The sequence below is a fragment of the Leuciscus leuciscus genome (genome assembly GCF_965113295.1).
Source record: "Leuciscus leuciscus genome assembly, chromosome: 1".
NCBI classification, from domain to species: domain Eukaryota; kingdom Metazoa; phylum Chordata; class Actinopteri; order Cypriniformes; family Leuciscidae; genus Leuciscus; species Leuciscus leuciscus.
This window is the reverse complement of record NC_138725.1, coordinates 30,875,199-30,895,532: the sequence shown is the minus strand read 5'-3', so window position 1 is coordinate 30,895,532 and position 20,334 is coordinate 30,875,199. Positions and strand designations below refer to the sequence as shown.

General features: G+C 39.5%; 2 protein-coding genes across 8 annotated transcripts in view; both read left to right on the top strand.

Moving 5' to 3' along the window:
• The window catches only part of LOC309477599 (uncharacterized protein), a 33,504-nt gene extending 31,487 nt beyond the window's left edge, over positions 1-2,017 (top strand). For all 4 annotated transcript variants that reach the window (XR_014198671.1, XR_014198672.1, XR_014198673.1 and 1 more), the window contains exon 4: positions 186-2,017. Coding sequence is in view for 1 of the 4 variants with exons in the window: in XM_082140881.1 (XP_081997007.1) it covers positions 186-455 (270 nt within the window). In the remaining 3 variants the exon portion in view is untranslated. The remainder of the gene's footprint in view (positions 1-185) is intronic.
• Positions 2,018-12,568: 10,551 nt separating this feature from the next.
• Positions 12,569-20,334, top strand: part of LOC309477956 (uncharacterized protein) — a 52,703-nt gene continuing 44,937 nt past the window's right edge. For all 4 annotated transcript variants that reach the window (XM_082141486.1, XM_082141487.1, XM_082141485.1 and 1 more), the window contains exons 1-2: positions 12,569-12,646; positions 13,961-14,093. In XM_082141486.1, the coding sequence (XP_081997612.1) occupies positions 14,009-14,093 (85 nt within the window). In that variant the 5' untranslated portion in view covers positions 12,569-12,646; positions 13,961-14,008. The remainder of the gene's footprint in view (positions 12,647-13,960; positions 14,094-20,334) is intronic.

The following is a 20,334-nucleotide window of genomic DNA, read 5'->3' as shown; positions in this document are numbered from 1 at the left end:
AAATCTTAATGAACACTCCTGGCAAAATTGTGCAAGTGTTTATTTCACTAAGTGACCATCACTTTTCCTATACAAACATTTCTAAAAGTGTAGAAATTTCATAAAGTTTGTCACAGAAAAAAAATTCCTTTGGTGTTATGCAATAACCTGATATTAAGTTATTTTCCCTTTTTGTTTTTGAATAGGCTGTTTATCAAGATGGGGAGAGCGTGGGTGAACCCAAATTCAAAATCGCTTGGAGCAAAGTCCACAAGACCTTCAGAGCAAAACCTGTGATGACAGAAAAGGACTACAGCTACATGACTGCCATGATGGAAGATGTTCTCTCCTCTGATTACGATCCAAACCAGGCAGTGGACATGAGTTTCAACCAAATACACATCATGGCTCCACAGGTGACACTGTCAAGATCACAGATCATTTTGCAATCATTTCAGTATTCACGCTTCAAATAGCTGCAAATCTCTGGCACGTGTTTGTTTATTCAGTTATCAGTGATGTAGGAAAGCAAACCTGTATTTATAAATATCTAAACTTGTAAATATGTACATAACAACTGTGTTCAACAGTTTGATTTGGTTTGTCTTGGTATATCAATATGTTGGTGTATAAACATCTAAATCTGTGAATATGTACATAACTGTGCTTTATTGTAGGATTGTGTGGACCTTGGAGGGAGGGGGAGCTGCTGATTGATACACACACACCTGCTTTTGTATAGGGAATAAATTGTGATGGTCCCAAAGGAATTCTGGTCTTGAAAATTATTTCTCTTCATTTCACAGGAAACTTCTACTTTGAGTATGGGAAGTGTGCACTTTTGACACCTCTGATAATACACAATGAACACACCATTGTAGTTTAAATGCTGCTTTAATTTTGAATTATTTTTAGCAGTTTGTTTTTTGCAAGTTCAGTCTATGCATAGTTAAAAATTCCTCCATGCCTCCTCTACTTCTCCCTGATTGTCTGTATGTTCAAATCCTGTATAGGCTCCACTTGGTTCGGGGTAGACATTTCTTATTTTGTTCACTGCACACGTGGGAATGATTCTGCGGACTCTTCTCCCAGCCAGCCATGCATCCACCATGTAAACTGGCGATAGGAAGAATATCTGTAAGACCTAAAGCCAAAAGTTTACACTAAATGTTATGAAAGGATGAATCAAGGTTTGACTCAAGCCAATACATGCCAGCCAATAATGTTTGCGCTGTATTATTGTCTAGATTCTTTTTCGGTTATTGGAAAAACGTTCAGTGTTGGCCAAACTAAGTAAGGGATAATGTATTGCGAGGCGGTTGTTATAGCGAATAACAACCCCGACAGGCTGAACGGGACCCCGACGCGAAGCGGAGCTTGAATCAGCCTGAAGGGGTTGTTATTCGCTATAACAACCGCCTCGCTATACATAATCCCGCTTATTACATGGCTACCTACAAAATAAATAAATAATTTGACACAAATTATAGATTTAAAAAGGAGTTTATTGATTTAAAACGATTGCATTGCTTCCGCTAAAGAAAATAGTCCGTTCCGCATCCATAGCAACGTGCTGTTTTTCATGGCAACGGTGTGTTATACTTCGCAGCGGTCTGTTATCAAGAAATAACGTTATATAATTCTAAACAAATATGTTCATGTTTGACCTGCCTGTTAGTAACTGCATTGCGGCTGGGTAAACCAGTGCTCCATCTGTCATGGAGGCTGACGAGGGCAGCCCACAGTACATCTGGATTGAGACAAACTGCCTCAAAATTAGGATGGGCAATGATGCATGGTAAATCTGCAAACAAGTATCCTGTTCTTAGGCTATAATATGCATTTACTGTGGTAGATTACTTCAAAATTCTTCAGGCCAATATAGTTATGCTTAACCAATTTAGCTACCCTAGCTACCTTACCCTGGACTGCTGCTGATATGAAGTGGAGTTCCTTACAGCAAACACTCTCCCTTTCAGTAAGCATTGGTAAACAATTGCCACAACCACACCAATGCGTGTGCCCTACTCTCTCTTCCTGCTCCTCCTCACCTACGGCTACAAGATTATTATCATCCTGTGAACCTTCCTCCGTATTTGCGACACGTTCAGGCTCGAACTGAAAAAGGGTGAACGGCAGACATTTCGCTTACGCGCCTTGTGTTTGTAGCGTTGCTGGGACCAGTCTACGTCACGGCCCAGAATGCAATGGGTAAAAACAACAATGGCGACTTACAGGTAAAAACTTTATTTAAAAATATCTCGCTACAACGAAAACATCGGGTGTGTTATTATATCACGTTTGTGGCGCAAATGGTATCGCTAACCCAATAAGGCTAAGTTGTCAAACTAGCCGGAGATCCCTTTAAGACGCTGCTGAGACATTACAAGTCACATCGATGTCACGTGTCTTTACAGGATTTTTACGGGTTGTGTGTGAACGCAATCTCTGATTTCGTTAATCAATGGTAGTGTTGATGAACCAAAATCGAACAAACCCAAGTCAAATCCCGGGTCACTTTATCTGTGTATTTTCCTGAATCTCTGTGTGAAAGGGGCTTTAGTTGTATATTCAGCAGGATTCTTTATAGAGCACACAAGCTGTCGGTAGCTGCAGTCATCAAGTCAAACTAAGGGAAATTTACATTATATTTTATATACCTTTCAAAGAGGTGGCATGCAAATGAAGTACAGGAGTCAGCCCATTTCCCCAGTCCTGGTCTCACCAGGATAACAGTGTCATTCAAATACATTGAAGCTAATCGAATCAGCCTAACTATTCAACAAGTGGGCCAGGGGCTCCAAGAGCCATTAAAGTAGGGTGACCATACGTCCTGTTTAACCAGGACATATCTGGCCAGGATTTCGAGATCGCCCAAAATGCCCGGGATTCGGCTTTTGCTTTCTACAGTCACCATTCATTATGTTTACATTATTACGTTATTTGACACTGACACGTACGTGCCAGCTTTGCAGGTCATGCATTCTGATTCACACGGATCCCGATCGAGACGAAAACACAGGAATTTTCTTAGCAATGCTAGAACGCACATCAACCGATCACTTGTTTAGTGTTCATGTAAACACTACATTCAGATTAACCAATCGGAAATAATTCATTACTACTGAATCAAAAGGTGTACATGTAAACAAAATGAATGGCGACGAGAAAGCAAAAGCCGAATCGCGGATATTTTGGGCGATCTCGAAATCCCGGCCGGACATGACCTGGAATATGGTCACCCTACATTAAAGACAAAGGGTGAGAGTCTCAGTAATCTGACTCATTTATTAAATGTATTAAAAAACACAAAAAATACAAAATGGATTCGTCAAGCAATGAGGATGATTTTGTTGCCCTCTTTCTTTTTAAAAAGAGAAAAAATATTGAGTCCATCCAATCCTGAGATTGCGCCGAGAGGAAGGAGAGTTTCACCTCCTTATCAAGGAGTTGCGAAATTATCCTGAGCGATTCAAAATTTACCTCAGAATGTCAGTGGAACAGTTTGATGCTTTGCTAGCGATACTGGAGCCACATATTAAAAAGAAGACCACCAATTTGAGGTTTGAGGTCAAAACAAACTGAGGTTTCTACCATTCTTTCATGATTTTTCATGTTCATCACTATTTCAAAATAAAGGTCTGAACACGCCTTAGGAGTATGAAAATATTCTTGTTGCGAACTGATAAATTACGGCTCCTCTGTAATTTATTTTGAAAATCAGTCACCGAATATGAAAACTAGAGATTTCAAACGATATATAGTTTGTCAAGATTAGTTTAGGTTTAGTCAAGGATATTACTGTTTTAAATATGTAATGGCTGTGGGCCCGCCGGCGACACTATTAATTGTTCATCTCTATTTTTGGTGTTTATTTTAAATTAGACAAATCTGACATTATTATTAATCTCCAATATGTTATGTAACAGTTGATATGGTTCTTTAATGCTCTTCTAACTAGCAGAAGACACTCGCAGGGTTTAAATCTCAGTTGTGCAGGCGGGGCATGTTGTCACACTGCGTTACAATGAGCCCCTATTAGAAATATGCTATTATATTCTATACTTTTATGAATTCTATTGAGAAAATACGAGACAATGGTGAATAAATAGTGAGAGTCAATGTTCAGAAATTATTTATTATTATTATGTTTTGAACTATGTTGTATAGCTATGGAGCCCCTAAAGGGACGTTGTAGTGTTTAGGATATGCAGTATGAGGTTTACGACAGTGATGTTTTACGTTATGACGCACGGGGGTACGCCTGCCGTATTACGTTGTGTAAACAACAAAGCACTAGCATTAAGCCCATGAGGGATGACGGCTGTCTGTGAAATAACTGTCTGATATCACAGTAAAGTATACTGAATGCACACATCTGTTTCTTGTCAAATACTCAAATGAGAACATCACATTGGCGACGAGGATAAACAACAACAACAACAACAAAAAAACTTTAAAAAAAAAAAAAGAAGAAGGAAAAAAAGATGTCACTGGGAAACACCGTCGCTCTGCAAGCCTTCCATACCGAAATGGATCCGAGCTCAGTAGCACCACGCTGGACAAAATGGATACAAAGGTTTGAAAACTATATTACAGCAGTGAACATTACCGGAGATGCGAGGCAGAAAGCATTATTACTGCACTTGGCGGGAGAGCGCGTGCATGACATCTATGACACGTTAGCAGCAGAGGAAGATAAGTTTGCTGATGTTAAGCAGAAGCTATGCACGTATTTTACGCCTAAAAAGAACGTCCAGTATCAAGTATATATATTCCGAAAGGCAGTACAGCAGCCGGGCGAGAACCTAGACACATACTGTACCAGACTACGCATGCTAGCAAAGAATTGTGAGTTTGCCGACGTGAGCCATGAAATAAAAGCACAGCTGATCCAAAGCTGCAGTTCAACCAGGCTGCGTAGAAGAGCGCTCAGAGAACCCGAAAACAGCCTGGATGACCTTCTCGAATACGGGAGAACTTTAGAACTGTCCGAGCAACAAGCAGCCGGCATGGAGCAGAGTGTAGCTGCATCAGTGAATGCAGTGCATCAGAATGGGCGAACAGCTACCAGCCGACGCGCCGGGAGAGCTAAGTGGAAATTATCCACATGATGGAAACTGCCCAGCGAAAGGAAAAGACTGTAAAGCATGCGGGAAACCAAATCACTTCGCCAAGCAGTGCAGGGCAAAACAAAGAACACCTGGAAGAGACTTTGAAATAAAACACAGAGACAACAGTAAGCAACACAAAACGCACACGAAAGCTTTAACATCACCAGCACAACACAGAGTACCACACATGACTCGTCTAGTAGTGATGAAGCTTATGTATTTGCTGCCAGTAGCAACAAGAATACCACTCAACCACGCACACACATTTGGCTTAATGGTGTGAAAATTGCAGCAATGATTGATTCTGGGGCTGCAGTGAACATTATTAGTGAATCAGTCCTCCGTACACTGAGACCATGCCCACAGCTCAGCCCAGCTGATATAAAGATATTCCCATATGGCAATACTGAACCACTGCCCATAACCGGTGCATTCACATGTAGCACAGAGACAGATAATAGGAAAACCACAGCCGAGTTCTATGTAATGAAGGGTGATAGCTGCTCTCTGCTAGGCTACAACACAGCTAAAGAGCTAGGCCTCATCAAGATCATCAACACTGTGTCTGCTACAACCGGTCAAACAGTAGCAGATGAGTTGGTACAGAAACACCCAGAGCTGTTCGAGGGCATTGGCATGCTGAAAAACTTTCAGGTAAAGCTTCACATCAACACTGACATTCACCCAACCTGTCAGCCACATAGGCGAGTACCTTTTCACATCTGACAGAAGGTCGAAGAGGAGCTGAAACGGCTTGAGGATGACGACGTCATCGAGACAGTCACAGGCCCCACGCCATGGGTCTCCCCCATTGTGACACCACCCAAGCCAAAGGATCCGGACAAGGTTAGAGTCTGTGTCGACATGAGACAGGCCAACACCGCCATACAACGTGAACGCCACATCACTCCCACCATGGATGACGTAATCCACGAGTTGAATGGAGCTACAGTCTTCTCCAAGCTCGACCTGACTGCTGGTTACCATCAGCTAGAACTCCACCCCGACAGCAGGTACATCACGACATTTACCACACACCTTGGTTTGAGACGATACAAGCGCCTGAATTTTGGGATATCTTCAGCAGCAGAGGTGTTCCAGATTGCGATCTGCCAGACGCTCCAAGGCATCAAAGGAGTAAAGAATCTGAGTGATGACATCATTGTGTATGGTAAAACACAGAAAGACCATGACGACAGCCTCAGAGCTGTGTTCCAGAGATTGAAAGACAGAGGGCTCACACTCAATAAAAAGAAATGTGAGTTTAACAAAAGTAAACTTGAATTCTTTGGATTTATTTTTTCAGCTGGTGGAATCTCAGCCGACCCGAAAAAAATTGATGCCATCCAGCAGGCGAGTGATCCACAAGACCAGACTGAAGTCAGGAGTCTGCTGGGCATGGCGAACTACAGTGCTCGTTTTATCAAAGACTTTGCTTCCATCTCTGCACCACTACGTGAGCTGACCAGAAAAGACACACCATGGCACTGGACCCCTGAGCACGCCAGAGCACTACAGACGATCAAAGACAGCCTGACCAGCAACATGGTAATGTCATACTTTGATCCAGCCAAAGACACAGAGCTTGTGGTAGATGCTAGTCCAGTCGGTCTAGGCGCTGTTCTCTACCAAAAGGATGGAAAGGGAGAGGCACATTCCATAGCATACGCCAGCCGTGCTCTCAGCGACGTAGAAAGACGTTACTCACAAACGGAAAAGGAGGCACTGGCCATTGTGTGGAGTTGTGAACACTTTCACTTATACCTGTATGGCAACCCGTTTATCCTTGTCACTGACCACAAAGCTCTGGAGGTCATATGGAACAACCCTCGTTCAAAACCACCTGCAAGGATCGAGAGATGGGGACTGAGACTACAGCCCTACAACTTCAGGGTAGAATACAGAAAAGGTGCAGACAACCCTGCCGATTACATCTCCCGTCACCCCATCCCGATGCAGACGAGCGAAAGCACAAGAGCGGTGAAAGTGGCAGAGGAGTATGTCAACTTTGTAGCTGAGCATGCCACACCAAAAGCTATGACTCTCCAGGAGATAAGAGATGAAACACTAAAAGACCCAATCCTGCAAAAGATTAGTGCCCACATCAGAGACAACACATGGCACAAAATCACAGGCGACACACAACATGCTGAAACACTGAAAAAGTACAGACAGATTAGTGGGGAGCTCACGGTGTCCCACACCGACGACATCATCCTGCGAGTTACGAAAATTGTCATCCCTGCATCCCTCGAGCACAGAGTATTACAGCTAGCCCACGAAGGACACCAGGGCATTGTAAAGACTAAGACACTGCTCAGGTCAAAGGTCTGGTTTCCTTACATAGACCAGAAAGCAGAACTGACGGTCAAGAACTGTTTAGCATGTCAAGCCAACACGCCTATAACACAGTCCGAGCCACTGAGAATGTCTGAGTTGCCAGAAGCACCCTGGCTTAACATCAGTGCAGATTTCTACGGGCCACTTCCAACTGGAGAACATCTACTAGTTGTCATAGATGTATATTCTCGCTACCCAATTGTTGAAATTGTAAGATCTGTCTCAGCCAACACAGTCATCCCAATCATCGACAAAGTGTTCTCGATGTTCGGAATTCCCAGAGTTTTAAAAACAGACAACGGGCCCCCTTTCAACAGTGAGCAGTTTTCCAAGTTTGCAGGCCATCTAGGTTTTCACCATCGGAAAATAACACCTCTCTGGCCTCAAGCAAATGCAACAGCAGAACGTTTCATGCGCACGCTTGGAAAAGCAATCCGTGTGGCAGAGACACAGAACACCCCGTGGAAACAGAGACTTAACACGTTTCTCCGCGAGTATCGCACCACACCACACAGCACCACAGAAGCGTCACCTGCTGAATTGTTGTTTAAGCGCAAAATTCACACTAAGATCCCGTTGATCACCACAACCTGCGAATGCAACAATGATCACATCATCAGGGAGCGGGACACTAATGCAAAAGCAAAGATGAAATCCTACTCAGACGCGCGCCGTCATGCTAAGCCAACCACATTCACCCCTGGTGACAAGGTACTATACCAACAACCCAAGCACAACAAACTCACTACCCCATACAACATCAAGCCATACGCTGTGGCAGAGGTCAAGGGCTCCATGGTCACAGCAACCAGAGATGGAAATTCCATAACAAGGAATTCGTCCTTCTTTAAAAAAATGATCTCCAAGACAAAAGCTGCGCCCACAGTTCTGGATGAGGAGGATGAGAGAATCGTTGATAACGAGGACACTGTTGCTGTGAAACCAAGGTATCCTTTTCGAGTTAACCGCCAGTGTCCATCATACCTCAAAGACTACGAGCTTGAGTGAAGGATGTTTACACCCAATCCAGCAATAGATTAGTCTAAAGGTTTCTGAATGACTGTTCTGTCTAAAGGATTAACCTAAAGGTTCCCAAATTACTGTTTTCTCTCTTTTTCAAAACCATTCGCACAATGCGAATGTACTTTAGTGATTATGAAGTATTGTTGCACTTTGATACTGTTCATTATAAGCACACTTGATAAGTTGCCTGAATGTGTTTGTTCTAGCACAGGTTTGAATTATATGTTTACATTCGTACTGCCGAGCTACGTATGACAAGTAATGTTGTTGTTACATACGACAAGTGAGTAAGTCACATATGTCCAAGATAGTGGATCTAGTTGTTAAAAAAAAAAAAAGAAAAAAAAAGAGTGATGTAGTGTTTAGGATATGCAGTATGAGGTTTACGACAGTGATGTTTTACGTTATGACGCACGGGGGTACGCCTGCCGTATTACGTTGCGTAAACAACAGAGCACTAGCATTAAGCCCATGAGGGATGACGGCTGTCTGTGTAATAACTGTCTGATATCACAGTAAAGTATACTGAATGCACACGTTCTTGTCAAATACTCAAATGAGAACATCACAGACGTGGTGGTGTAAAAAAATTAGGATGGGAGAATTTTTTTTTTTCGTCAAATCTTTTACGTTCCCTCAAGAAACTTTGCGTTCCCTCGCAAAACCTGTTGTGAGCTCGGACAGACACTTCCTCTTTAATGTCCCGCTGGCAGTGCTTCAGAGCTCCTTTACGTTAATGGAGCGTTTCATAGTGTTTGAGCTTGGACTTAAATATAAATAAAATAAGTTTTGCGAGGGAACGCAAAAGATTTAAAAAAAAAAAAAAAAAAAAATTTTCCCTATCCTACATTTTTTCCACCACCAGGGGACGTCCCTAAGCGTATATAGAGGTGTTTTCCAGTGTGTTCATTGTCAACCTCAAAATTTTTATTTTTAATTATTAAAATAGGGCATTATTTTATTTGAAAAAAAAAGTTAATAATAGGTTTTATTGCGAAAATATTTTAGTTTGTCTTTTTTTTTTTTTTTTTTTTTTATTAAATCAGATAGCATTGCTGTCATATGGTCATGCTACAATGTGCTCCACCTATGGGGCATGTTGTCACATTTCACTTCCATTCTTTTGGGGTATATCAAGAAATAAATACAGTGCCCTCCACAATTAATGGCACCCCTGGTAAATATGATCAAAACTGGCTGTAAAAAATAAATCTGCATTGTTTATCCTTTTGATCTTTCATTAAAAAAAATTAGCAAAATTCTAACCTTTCATTTAAGTAAAAAAAATTTATGTGGGGGGGAAATCACATTATGAAATAAATGTTTTTCTCCAAAACACGTTGGCCACAATTATTGGCACCCTTTTATTAAATACCTACTTTTTTGCCAAGATACCAGCTCTGAGTCTTCTCCTATAATGCCTGATGAGTTTGGAGAACACCTGACAAGAGATCAGAGACCATTCCTCCATACAGAATCTCTCCAGATCCTTCAGATTCCCAGATCCATGTTTGTGCTTCTTCTCTTCAGTTCAGCCCACTCATCAGGTCAGGGAACTGGGACGGTCATGGCAGATACTTCATTTTGTGCTCCCTAACACATTTTTGTGTTGATTTTGATGTTTGTTTTGGATCGTTGTCTTAATGGAAGATCCAACCACGGCCCATTATAAGACTTCTAGCAGAAGCCACCCGGTTTGGATTTTTTATCTGTTGATATTTGATAGAATCCACGATGCCATGTATCTGAATAAGAAGTCCAGGACCTCCAGCAGAAAAATATGCCCACAACATTAAAGATCCAATGGTATATTAAATTGTACACATGGTGTACTTTTTATCCTTGTGTGCACCAAACCCATCTAGCGTGTTTGCTGGCAAAAAGCTCTTTTTTTTATTTCATATGACCAAAGAAGCCTGTGCCGTCTGAAGATCCAGTGGTGTCTGACAATTAAATTTGCTGGAGTTTGTTTCTGGAGGAGCGAGGAGCATTTTTCTTGAAACCCTCCCAAACAACATGTGGGGATGTAGGTTTTTTTTTTTTTTTTTTTTTTTTTGGCTTTCTGACCCCCAAGACTCAACTAATCTCTGCAATTCTCCATCTGTGACCCTTGGAGAGTCTTTGGCCACTCAAACCATTATCCTCACTGTGCATTAAGATAATATAGACACACGTCCTCTTCCTGGCAGATTCATAACATATTTAGTTGATTATAACTTCTTAATTATTGCCCTGATGGTCAAAATGGGGATTTTCAATTCTTTAGCTATTGTCTTACAGCCACTTTCTATTTTGTGATGGCCAACAATCTTTTGCTGCGCATCAGAAATATATTCTGTGGTTTTACTCATTGTGATGGATGATTATGGGGATTTGGCCTTTGTGTTTCCTCATATTTAAACTCCTGTGAAACACGAAGTCATAGCTGGACAGTTTCATGTTCCTAGTCCCCCTGGTGTGCTAAAAAAGGTAAATATTAATGGGAATATACTTCAGAGATATTTTACTTTAAAAAAATTCTAAGGGTGCCAATAATTGTGGCCAACGTGTTTTGGAGAAAAACATTTATTTCATAATGTGATTTCCCCCACTTTCAATTCTTTTACTTCAATGAAAGGTTAGAATTTTGCACATTTTTTTAATGAAAGATCAAAAGGATAAACGTTGCAGATTTATTTTTTACTGCCAGTTTTGATCATATTTACCAGGGGTGCCATTAATTGTGGAGGGCACTGTATACACTGTATTAATAAAACAAAACCACATAATTGTACTAGACATGTGGGAAATTAATGTGGGAAAAATAAATAATATGAACCCTAAGTAGATTTACGCAAACTGAGAAAGTAAAAAAGCATTAGTTTGTGCCCCGCTCTCCCCTACATCTAGTAGCCAAATCCCCTCAGTCTGCTGACACCAATGAAATGAGCTTTAAGTGGCCATTTACAGGAGATCTGAAGACATCAGCATAATAAATGAGGTGAAAACAGGAACTGTTGTCATGAAATAAAGAGTGTGTTCAGCAGATCTGTTAATATTGATGAGCCTCAGGCTCAGACTATCAACACTCATTCAACAAGCCATTCAGGATCATCAGCAGATCATCTCACTTTATTCTGAGAAACACATTATTTGAGTCAGGAGCTCGAAGTGAAAGACACTGTCATTTTTCACAACGTGACATGGATAAAACATCAATAATACAAAATACACTAATGACACACAGGTAAATAACTACCATAATATGTCCATATGAATGTAAATATAGGCCTGATAGCACACGTACATCTCAGAGACCTCGATTGATTCTACTTAAGTAAAAAAAAAAATCCTTAAGTAAAATAACAAAGTATTTGTACTTCGTTACATTCCACCACTGAGGCTATGTCACGTAGGCCTATGTATCGTCAGGTTTTTATACCTCAAATTAAAACCCAGTGATGTCCACAGATCTTATGGTAACAAAATAAAAACGAAACTAAGATTATTCCCTGTATCATAAAGAAAGAAGAAGAAAAAAACGTATATTTTGTGTTACATTGTCCTAATGGTGCCAAGCTAATTCAGGTTAAGTACACTGTGGCAAGAGCCAAAAATCAATAAATTATAATAATGATGACGCATGCAAAACAGAGAGAAAAGACTACCGTAACATAATAATTATTCATGGTTTGCTACAATTACATGATTTCTGGTAGCCTATATTGGGGATTTTGACCGTGATCCCATGCAATAGCACAACATTAGAACTGCATCCCATGCAATTAGGCCTAACTATATTCCTATAACCATTTGCGTTCGTGATTTTCACGCTAATCCACTTAAATTAATCGTGTAGGTCAATCACAATCCCTCTCGGAAATGTCCCCCCACCTCTGGTGACACGCAGCGATCTGATATCCCGTGGCTTCTCAGAACGTTGGAGTATCGGCGAGCCAATCAGGGATGAGTTCCCTAATGAATATTCATGAGTCTTCCCCTAACACCCTGCACAAAAAAAAAAAAAAATTGCAGAGGGTGGCTGAAATCATAGACAGTATATAAACGGGCTGAAATGCCCCAAAAGCTGGTTGCCAATCGCCGTTAAAAACAAAGAAGAAGAAAAAGACAGACTTTTATTTTGGTCTGGCTATGTGACATCATAAACCTGCGCCGTGCCCCTGCAACTGTTGTGATTAGACTGAAGAAAGGTTTGTGGTTTTACGCATTTAAAGTGTTTACATCGATACACGTTGATTTGGTAATTTTTACAAAAGGTATGTGACCATGTCTTATTGAACATAGCTTTGTAATATGCTTAATATTCAGGTTTTTTTTTTTTTTTTGTGAGTAAAGCGGATTCACATAACAGAAAAGTAAGAGTAACGATCTCATCTCGCGCACTATATCATTTTATCGTAAACACGAATTCGGTTTTGGTTAGTGATGGAGAAATGGAGTCAATTGAATCTAATGCTTTGCCAAATGACTCACTGATTCAAAGCGCTTGAATCACCGCGCGCTGACGAATCCTGCCGCTCAAAAGTGTAAAAATAAAACGAAACCAAATATATATATATATTAATAATGATGATACATTTTATGAACAAATCGCAAATGGTTTCTAACAATAATCATGTTAAATCTACAAATCAAAATATGAATTGTCTGTATAAGTTATTATTTTATAATTGTTTAGTGCTTGTTTTAGGTGATTTTTGTCTAATCCGTTTATTTAAAGGATTAACGTTAGTTAACTTTCAAATAAAATTTCCTGATAATTTACTCACTCCATGTCATCCAAGATGTCCATGTCACCAGTGCACTGAACTACTGAAGGGCAATTCCATGCAAAGGTCATCTTTACCATGAAAAAATAAAGTTTTAACCAAAAGAACAAAACCCTTTTTAAGTTCAGAATCATTTCAGACAGTCTTCTTAATGTCAAAACAGCCATTATGCGTCAACAAAAGTGCCATGATGGTTTGATTGTTGATTTTCCAAACAGATTCTATGTAGGCTATTTCAGACGCGTCACATCCATAACAGGGTTTTTGTCACATCCATAACGCTGGTTTTTCCTCATAATACACTTCATAAAAATATATATATATTAAACATTGATATTTTTATGTTCAGCTAAGACCCCTTCATCATGTGGATAGCAATATTTATACATTGGACTCAAAAGTTCACAGACTTTAAAGGAAATCGAACAGTATACCAAAAACTCTGTCATTTCCCGTCACATCCATAACGCATGCATATTTTCCTTTTTTGGGGGTGCTTAAATATATTTTAGAAAAACATATTTTGCCTGTCAATTCCCCAGATTGGGTGCTCTGAGAATATGCATTTCCAATTTAAATATTATAAGAAGTTTTTTTTTTCTGAGACATTTCACCTGTCATTATGAGTTCAAATGTCACATCCATAACGCTGGAATTGCCCTGAACTAGACTGATTTATTTTTCTTTCTGTTAATTATTCTCATCTTAAACATGATAAATTGTCCAAACACACAGGAAAACTCCTGGAGAAACATCTGAGATCCACGTGACACTATTATAAAGATGGCGTTTATTAAAGAGGAGAGTGAAGACATAAAGATTGAAGAAGTGTTCAGCGTGAAACATGAAGATACCGAGGAAGAAAAAGGTTAGTTTCATTCCGTCCTTATTTAAATGTTCCACAGAAATGAATGATATTTATGAAGAATGTCATATGAGTGTCCTAATTAAAGCGGTTTTATTTGACGTGGAGCGGGTCTTCTCATGTGGACAGACATGTTTGTTGAGATCACATGGAATGACAAATGGAAATAAAGTGTTTCCGCATGAATTTTAGAGGACCTGTACACTTGCATTATATGGACTAGATGGATTATTTATATGGATTATGAATCTCTATGTTGAAAGGAAATCATTTACATCTGGGATGGTGTGAGTGAGTGAGTAAATGATGAGAGAACGTTCATTTTTGATGAAGTATCCCTTTAACTATCACCACAGCCCCATCAAGTACCATTCACTAAACCAAAGATTGAAACCAAAAACAGTAATATTAAAGGGACATTGTGTAGGAATTTCTCCCATCTAGTGGTGAAATTGTATTTTGCATTCAAACGAATAATGCTCTCCAGCGCCTCACTTTTTCAAATGCGCTACGGTAGCCGTTATGTACCAAAAAGCTATGACAGAATGTTTTATAATAGCACTTCGAGTTTTTCTTCGGGTGAACAAGTTTGTTATTTAAAACAAACTGAAACTTGAAACAACGAAAAAAAGAATGTTACAGTATGAACTACTGACTGTCAAAAACATTAACTATGGTAATTAGTAGTAATGCCTTCTTTACTCGTTATATTTTTTGAAGTATGTGCATTGTTAGATATCATCATGATCAGAGCCTTCTCTAACGGTTACATTACTTTACTCAATAGCTGCTATTCATCAAAGAGCCTGTTTAACTTTTAACTATAAATGTTCTACTGTCTATATAATAAAGTACACAACCAAGCAATGAAAAAAAAGCTTGTAATTAAGACCGTAACATTGACTTACCTGTCGAGAAGAAAGCAGGCAACTTCAGGGTCTCTTTTGAAAGCTTTCTCCTGCATTAGCTATCCTGACAGTAACCCTTGTTTTTGTAATCTCCGGTCACGTTTCCTTTTACGATCTATTTTGGACTTTTTCGACGACGAGGACTCCTTATCCTGTGACTCATATGTATGTATGAATGAACGGTGTATAAATAACCGTGCAGTGCCAGTGCAGCCTTTTAAACTTGCCGCGGCAGTGACAAGCGCCTCTCACTGCTCTGCTCCTCCGCTTCTGCTGGCTTCAGTCACGTGACGCTGGCTCTGAACGAAATGCGTTGTGGAAACGCGTTGGCCTAGTACTTTTTGTCCCTCTCTGCTATTATAGTTTTTCAAGATGGCGGAACTACATGGAAGCCTCCGTGGACTTACCCGTCCCATGTATATAAAGATAATAAATTCTTCGTTTACAAGGATTAGTCTGAACATTGGCATAGGTATTTGTACACCATTGAGGGCATATTTATGAATAAAAATATAGATTTTAGATAATAAAATACCTAAAAAGCTACACATTGTCCCTTTAATGATAATGTTAACATTTTATGAAAGGTGGCCATTATTACAATAATACACTTAAAAACAATCAAGTTTGTTGGTGAAAAAAGATTTATATTGGCAAATCATGAAATTAGTTACAATAATTATTTTGACGTATTGACATCCATTTTATATTAAACCCTAAACAAGTCAGTCATTTCATTTGACATGAGATCACTGCTGTTAGCAAAAGACAACAAGCCCACAATCCAAATGTTTCAAAAAAAAAAAAGCTTGTTTTTTAGGCAGTTTCACTTGTATTAAAATTAACCCCAAGAAATGACCCACAGGCTCAACCCAGCTTTTGACTTTCCCCCTCAGACAGAGCCAGTGTGGGCTTATGCAGATATACTTAGAGGTTATGTTTTGCTATTGGCCCTGAACGTATATATTTTTTGAACAATCTGCTTTCTTAAGGTGCTCTAAGCGATGTTGGGAGATGCCAGGGAACTACACTGCGACCAAAATGGTCGCATATGCGACCTTTTGAAATGCCATTGCGACCCTAATTTTTAATGGGTCGCAAATGTATCACTGATTATTTTTGTACCTACCTTATGTTTTAGGCAATATGCTATGATTTACTATGAGCATTTATTAAAACCGAAATGTGTATTTTAAGAATACGTTTTATAACGTGCTCTGAGCATTCAACACATCAAGTTGGGTTCAGTTTTCGGTACGCATTTTCAAACCGAATGGTTCGTTGGACCATTTTTCCTGCCGACCAAAATTTCGTTATTTCAAATGTAGGCGCGTTGCGCGTGGCGAGCGCGCTCATAATGTAAGAGACGCCGGCGCAACCACAATATTGCCCAACATCAAATGGCAAGCGGAATGAAACTGCTCGTTATAGTGTGGTTGAAGGACCGTTTATCAGTTTGGACCAGTGCAGCGCGAGCCGATCTTGAGAATGCGACACTTTTACTACACAGCGCTAATAAGAGATCCAGTAAAGAAAGCATTTGAATTCGCCACAGAATTTAATAACATCGCTGCGAGATCTAGTGAGAAACATTCACATTTCTCCGTTATTAACGGATCAAACAGCGCTGACGTGGAAACCAGGAAGAAGCATTGTGCCATGAATGATCCAGTGTCCACAGATCAGCAACATTCACCATGGATTTACTGTAGTAACACTAACTGCAACCATGGAAGTTTGGCAGGAATAGTAGGCTATAATGCCTTCAAGTAACATTACGTTGGTTTTATTTTGACATTATGAATACAATTGCTGCCCTCAAATGTTAATGTGAACTAAATTACAAAGTGGAGCCCTAGAGCATGGGTCTCCAATACGCCGCTCGCTAGCTCGTGGCTTGATATGAGCTAGCTCGCCAGAGGCCGTTCACATATCGCGTCTTTTGCGCGCTCAAGTTTGTTCAAATGTAGGCGTGCGGCAAAGCGCGCTCATAATTGAAGCGACGCGCTAATTTTTTTTACCAGGTGCAACGAGATGAAAAAATATCTCACACCCAAACACTACTAATAAATATATACTAATGTGTAAATGTCAGTAATTTATCTTTTTATAAAAAAAATTTAAAGGCTGAAATATGAGGTTTATCTAATGATAATAATACTCTTACTCTAATGATCCCGATTCCCGAGGTAACTATCTATCTAACTTGAATAATGCGTCGTGTAGGTCTTAAATTTCAATCTTTATGGTCTTAAAATGTCTTAAAAAGGTCTTAAATTTGACTTACTGAAACCTGCAGAAACCCTGTTTATATAGAATATAGAAAATAGAAAACAGAAAACACAGAAACTTTAACCACAGTAATAGATGTCGGCAGCAGCTGCTGTTGAATCACATCCTTTAATCAGGATATAAGCATTCGATTTGCACCACTTCATTTCTCACAGTCACAGTTAGGCTCGCGCACTGTTAAACGAGCTCTCGGACACACTCGGTCTCTCTCGCGCACTGTTAAAAATAATGTGATATAATTGTATTGCCATGTCATTCAAGGTTAAGCACCATTTTTTTTCTCCTTAAAACATAACGATGATAAAATAAAAAATAAAATAAATTCCCAGGAAAACGGATCGAAACAAGGCAATAATTAAGGTGAATTAGCAAATATGACTAAAATGTCCAGGTGGACACTGTCAAAACGGCAATCAATGAATTAACCGATGACTTTAACCCTCGGATGTACACATTGCGAAACATAACGCAGAATTTAGCAGTCAATACTGATTCATCGTTGATTCAAACCTTTTCAGCAGCTGTCAGAGACAAGTAGAGTGCAGTCTGGACAATGTAAGTCAAGTCAAGTATATTTGTATAGCGCTTTTCACAATACAGATTGTATCAAAGCAGCTTCAAATTAAAATAATACAACAAGGTTTGTTTCTAGTGGAATTAAAAAGTTGCAGATGTCAGGTTATAGGCTTGCGTGCACATGCATGGACAGGAGTCGTCCCATATTCGATTTCAATTCGAGTCATTCAACTGTGCTCTCAGAGTTAGTGATATTTATTAAGAGTCATCGAGTCATCTCCCACCACATGTGTAATCCACGTTTTCAGAGTTGCTCACTATCTCACTCTTTACAACTTAGTGTATATGTATGCCACTTTGGCATTAGCAATCACTTGAATATACAGCTACAAGTTTGTGCGCTTACTCGCGTCTGCCTGCTGATCTCTGATTGGCTGAAAGCACGCGCTCGTCGGCGATGTCAACGCCAACTGACTCTGCATGGGCATGTGTGTTTAGTAATGTCATGTGATGACTGATTTTATGGATTACATGCACATTTTAGTTTTGTTTATTACCAATAAATACCAATTAGACTTTTAGACAAATTAGACAAAAAAACGCCGAACTGACCCCAAACCAGACCAAATTTTGTCCACCCGCCCAAACCCTTTATTTACATGCACAATCAAATTCAAAACCCACCCAATCTGGCAACACTGTTCACTTAAATGAAGTCTGTTTACGGTTAGACCCGCTCAAGGGAACATCTGATCAGATGGTACTGATGTCCCAGGAACACAGAGGTGCACACCGAGGTTTGAATCAACGATGAATCAGTATTGACTGCTAAATTCTGCGTTATGTCATCTGCATATTTTATCAGCATCAGATTCTCATTATTACAGGTGATCTCATTTGTATAGATTGAAAAAAGAATCTATCCCCGATTCTTTTTTCAATCTATACAAATGAGATCACCTGTAATAATGAGAATCTGATGCTGATAAAATATGCAGATGACATGGCACTGGTGGGATGTATGAGAGATACCCAATCACTGGACATTTATTTTGATTTTGTCAACTCTATCATAGCCTGGACAAAGGAGAGTTCTCTATTGCTTAATATTGACAAAACCAAAGAAATGTGTTCCGGGGTAATTAATGCATGCACATTTTTTAAACCCTTGATAATTAATGGAGAGGAAGTTGAGCAGGTGGGATCTTTTAAATATCTGGGTACAGAAATTGACTCCAAGTTTAAATTTGACAAGCACTCAGAAAGTGTTTTTAAGAAGGCATATCAACGTCTAGGCTTATTGAGGAAATTGAGGAGCTTTAATGTGGAAAAAGATATTCTGATTGTGGTGTATAAATCCCTTATCGAATCTGTGCTTACTTTTAACATTGTATCCTGGTATAACTCTCTTTCCGTTAAATGCAAAAATAGACTTCTAAGGATTATAAATATAGCTGGTAAAATTATTGGTGAGAAACAAGCTACCCTGTCTGATCTTTACATTGTGGCAGTAAAAAGGAAAGCATCTGCTATTGTGTCAGACTCTGCCCATCCTCTGCACAGCTCATTTGATTTACTTCTGTCTGGTAGACGATTTAAAGTACCTTTGGCGAAAAAGGTCAAATATAAGAAGTCTTTTATCCTGATGGCCGTTGATATTTTAAATAGGAAATAGGGGAGGGGTTTATCTTAAATGATGTTGTTTGTTGTATTGTATTGTTGTTAGCTGTGTATTGTTAGTTGTATATTGTTTGTTGAGCCTCTTGTCTAAAGACAATTTTCTACCCCTGTGGGGATAGACAATAAAGCTTTTTGAATTTTTTTTTTTGAATTGAAATTATTTATTTTTATTTATTTATTTATTTGATAGGGACAATGCACATTAATGAACATCTGCATTGAAACAACAAAAACAGACGTAAACATGCCAGATTATAGCCACAGGGCTAATTTACATCTAATTTACATTAAATTGAATTGAATCTCTAGGGTGGCCAGCCTCATGAAGTGCATTTGATTAGCTTTCCACCAGTGAAGAGGATTAGTATCCAAAGAGCATGTATTGTCTCTCATATAGGTGTCCACCTCTGCTTCTGGGTCATCAGCTTATCATGGCATTGCCATAGCTGTGTTGTCCGACTCTAGCTTTGGTAGCGGACACACTGTCTCATCTCCTACCGTAGGATCCATTTCCACAGGATATTTCCAAAGAGGGTAGATGTTTTTGACGAGGGTCCAGAACAGAAACGATCAGGGCTGGTTTGACCACTGTGGAAGACATTTTATCTTTAAAGGATTAGTTACTCACCCCGATTTCATCCAAGATATCCATGTCTTTCTTTCTTCAGTTGAAAAGAAATTAAGGTTTTTGAGGAAAACATTCCAAGCTGCATTGAGACGGACATTTGAACCTTCTTTTGAACATTGGGATAGATGGTTGCCGTTGAAGACCATTCTGTGTAGAAAAATCCTGGAATGTTTTCCTCAAAAACATAAATTTCTTTTTGAAACTTTTTTTTATCATGCCC